Below are 4,301 nucleotides of genomic sequence, written 5' to 3'. Positions count from 1 at the left end.
CACAGCAATTCAAGCTTAATATTCACATCCGGACTCACACCGGCGAAAAGCCATTCATTTGTAAAGTCTGCAGTAAAACGTTCCACGCACCACGCAACCTGTGGACCCACATGAAAATTCACGACAAGGAGCAATATCAGTGCCCTCATTGCCCTGTCCAATTCGCACAGCAATACCAGCTTAAGAATCACATCCGGATTCACACCGGCGAAAAGCCATTCACGTGTAAAGTCTGCAGCAAAACGTTCCACGCATCACACAACCTATCGACCCACATGAAAATTCACGGCAACGATCAATATCAATGCCCTCATTGCCCTGGCAAATTCGTACTAAAATGTCATCTTAAGGATCACATTCGGACTCACACCGGCGAAAAGCCATTCATCTGTAAAGTCTGTAGCAAAACGTTCCATGCAGCACGCATCCTGCACTCCCATATGCGAACTCACGACAAGGGCCAACATCAATGTCCTCATTGCACGCGCAACTTTAAACGGAAGTATGACCTTAAGATTCATATTCGTAATCATAGCGGCGAAAAGCCATTCATGTGTGAAGTCTGCGGCAAAGCGTTCCGTTCGATAAGCATACTGCAAAACCACAAGAAAACCCATGACAAGGAGCAATATCAGTGCCCTCATTGTCCTGACAAATTCGAACTTCAATGGCGTCTTAAGGATCACATTCGAATTCATACCGGCGAAAAGCCATTCATGTGTAAAGTTTGCGACACATCGTTCCATGCGGCAACCAAACTGCGCACCCATATGGAAATTCACGGAAAAGACCAATATCAGTGTCCTCATTGCCCTGGTAAATTCGCATTCAAATACGACCTTAGGAATCACATTCGGACACATACAGGCGAAAAGCCATTCATTTGTAACGTCTGTAGCAAAGCATTTGATGCGGCACGCTACCTGAACCAACATATGCAAACTCACAACAAGGACCATCAATGTCCTCATTGCTCTTGCAAATTCGCACGGATATCCCAGCTTAAGAACCACATTCGCACTCATATCGGCGAATAGTCATTCCGATAAGAAGTTTGTAACTAAGCGTTTCATGCGAAAGCCTTTCTGCATAAACCGATAAACCGATTCATAACAAGGACAAGAACTAGTGAGAGCATAGCATACGACAGCATTCTGAAAGTCGCAAAACGAAACAACATAAATTTAATTAAATTATTTCATTAATTCTATTTGAAAGTTCTGATAACAGAATAAATTCGTTGAGAAGGAACATGATAGTTGTGATGAACAGGATGAATGAAATGCAGAATGAATAAAATTTAGTTTAAATAGCGATCATCCACTAACATATCTTGATTTTAAGCTTTCTTAGGGCATCAATTAGATATTACTTCGTTCAATGCGTATCCTTTGGTGAAGTTTTACTTTCTTTGATTTCTTTATTGCACACTGAAATAAACAATCTATAAAGTAACCTATAAAGTATAAAGTAAAAGTAACAGAAAATTCAGCTTAATTCGGGTTTTTTTCGAAGAAAACGAACCAAATTCTGCAGCTACGAGTTTTACCATGTATCCAACGGAAAGCAAGAAGGAAAATCGATCGGATACGGCCCCGGGAGGTCCGACCCTATGAAACGCCGGATGATCGAAAGAAGAGAATACAATTACAAGAAGAGAATACAGGCGTGACCATGCGAACCGAGAACAGCTAGTAAACAATAAATTGTACCAATCCATTGAGAACGATTTCATTCGAATGAACAAATTGACAGCATTCGGTAACTCACAGCATCCGTGAGTTGTGTTTGTGCTCCTGAGCCGCATGACAGCCGTGAAAAATCGACAATTGATAATTGAAAGAAACTTTTTTTTGTAAACAATCGCAGAGAGAACAAATTTCTTTTGTTCGCTAATAAACTTCGAAATGGACCTTAAAGATTCCTCATCAATAGAGTGAGTTGACGGTAAACAAGACTAAATATATGTAAAAGCGCATTTCTTTCTAGCCCCTCGCCTGATGGTGTTTTGGAGCCGCCGGCTTACGAATCGGTGTGGATTAAAACGGAGATTTGCACAGGCGATCGAGAGAATGTTCATCAATTGAATCAAACGATTTCCAATTCTGATCAGATAAGCAGCACATACGATTATAATCATCATGAAGACTTGTTTGAGGCAGTGGAAGAAACGCTGGAAACCCGTTTGAAACGGGAACCAAAGGAAGAGCAACTACAGGCAGCAGATACAGATCTGAACTACGAACATAATGTTCTCAGAACCAATCTTTCCGATGTCAACTGTAAGGATCGAGACGGCAGGGACCGAACGGTGGGGAAGAATATCACGGATCCTGACGACCCAACATCAATTTCTGATCAAAACAAACCTTTGATCACAAATACCGCCAGAAGCCCTGCAATGAATCAAATGGATCCTTGTGGTGAAGAAAATACAGGACACACTATTAACCAACATGTGTCCCTAGTTGACGAGCAGCTACTGCAGTGCCCAAAAGGTAAGGGTGGCCGAAAAAACACCAGTGAAAAACAATTCAAGTGTAAAGTTTGCGACAGCGCGTTTCGTTCGGCAGTCAAACTGCATATCCATACGAAAATTAATCACAAGGACAAATACTATCAATATCAGTGTCCTTTCTGTCCTGCCCGGTTTGCGACGGCATTGCAGAAAAAGTTTCACATCCACACGCATACCGGCGAAAAGCCTTATGTGTGTAAAGTTTGCAACAAAGCGTTCCACGCAGCTACTACTCTGACGCAGCACAAAAGAATTCACAACGAGGACAAACATCACCAGTGCCCTCACTGCCCGGCAAAGTTCCCACAACCATCCCAACTAAAGATTCACATCCGCACGCACACAGGCGAGAGGCCTTTTGTGTGCAAAATCTGTAACAAAGCATTTCACGATGACAACATTCTGAGATATCATTCCAAGACCCATAACGTAGACGACGGGTTTCAGTGCCCTCGATGTCCGGCTCAGTTTGCGCAGTCAACTCAGCTAAGGATTCATATCCGCACGCACACGGGTGAAAAACCCTATGTTTGCAACATTTGCAACAAAGGGTTCACTTCATCCACCTGCCATCGAAAGCACATAACAATTCACAACACGGACCTACATCTCCAATGTAATTACTGTCCGGCTCGGTTTGCGCAGCCTTCGCAATTGAAGTTTCACATCCACACGCACACGGGTGAAAAGCCATACGTTTGCCAGTTTTGCAACAAAGCGTTCCATTCGGCCACCAGTCTGACGAAGCATAAAAAGATACACAACAAGGAGCAGCATCTTCGGTGCCCTCACTGCCCCTCCAGGTTCCCGGAATCATCCCAGTTAAAAATTCACATCCGAACCCACACCGGTGAGAAGCCGTTTAGGTGTGAGACTTGCCAAAAATCGTTCGTTTCGTCAAACAGCTTGAATAGGCACACAAAAACGCACAACAAGGACGAACATCTTCAGTGCCCTCACTGCCCTTTCATGTCCCCGCATCCATCCCAGTTAGAAGTGCACATCCGCACACATACCGGTGAAAAGCCATATGCCTGCGAAATCTGCAACAAAGCATTCCATGCGGCAAACACTCTGAAGAAGCATAAGAAGATACACAACAAGGACCTACACCACCAGTGTCCCCACTGTCCCTCCACATTCCCTCATCCATTTCAGTTAAAAATTCACATCCGAACTCATACCGGCGAAAAGCCGTTTGCATGTAAAGTCTGCAATAAAGCGTTCAGTTCGCCATGTCACTTGAGTAGGCATGTTAAAAATCACAACAAGGACAACTAGCAACGGTCTGCCAAAGATCAATAAACTTGAATGCTCTCAACAACCGGGCTTTATAACGAAGAGCAAGATATCCGAAAGATAGCAAGGGGAACTAGAAAAGACACAGTTGGTTGTCCATCATCAATCAAGGTTGTGCGTGCTAAAACAAGCGCCAATCGAATTGTAGAAGTTCGCTATAGGTAATAGGAAGTCAAAACTGTTCCATTTGAGCATGTGACATTAATTCATTGAAAAGAAAAAGCATCTGAAATGCCTTTGCGCCGTCGTCATGGCAACTGATCTCAAGATTCCAGCATTGGTTGCCTTGAAAGCCATTTGCTTCCGTGGTGGGGGGCGCTACGATTAAGTGTTCTTTCAGGCAGTCATGCGGTCCGGGATATTGGAAACTGTCCCCTGCACAAATACTATTTACAAGGTTCAAAGCTTCCAAAACGCAAAACTCAACGATTAGAGGAAATCACATTCCATCGGTTTGTTTAGAAACAGAACCGGGAGAAAAAAA

General features: G+C 43.4%; 2 protein-coding genes across 2 annotated transcripts; both read left to right on the top strand.

Annotated features, from left to right (window-relative positions):
* The first annotated feature begins 91 nt into the window (after window positions 1-91).
* LOC131205326 (gastrula zinc finger protein XlCGF8.2DB-like) lies at window positions 92-1,316 on the top strand. The gene has a single exon (XM_058197388.1). The coding sequence runs from the start codon at window positions 111-113 to the stop codon at window positions 1,035-1,037; it is 927 nt and encodes a 308-aa protein (XP_058053371.1). The 5' UTR covers window positions 92-110; the 3' UTR covers window positions 1,038-1,316.
* Window positions 1,317-1,870: 554 nt separating this feature from the next.
* On the top strand, window positions 1,871-3,799 carry LOC131216409 (zinc finger protein 345-like). Its single transcript, XM_058210932.1, has 2 exons — window positions 1,871-1,936; window positions 1,990-3,799. Exons 1-2 carry the CDS (start codon window positions 1,908-1,910, stop codon window positions 3,797-3,799), a joined length of 1,839 nt encoding a protein of 612 aa, XP_058066915.1. The 5' UTR covers window positions 1,871-1,907.
* Window positions 3,800-4,301: the final 502 nt, after the last annotated feature.

The sequence above is a fragment of the Anopheles bellator genome, chromosome 1 (assembly GCF_943735745.2).
Source record: "Anopheles bellator chromosome 1, idAnoBellAS_SP24_06.2, whole genome shotgun sequence".
NCBI lineage: Eukaryota > Metazoa > Arthropoda > Insecta > Diptera > Culicidae > Anopheles > Anopheles bellator.
This window is presented reverse-complemented; position numbering and strand designations above follow the sequence as displayed.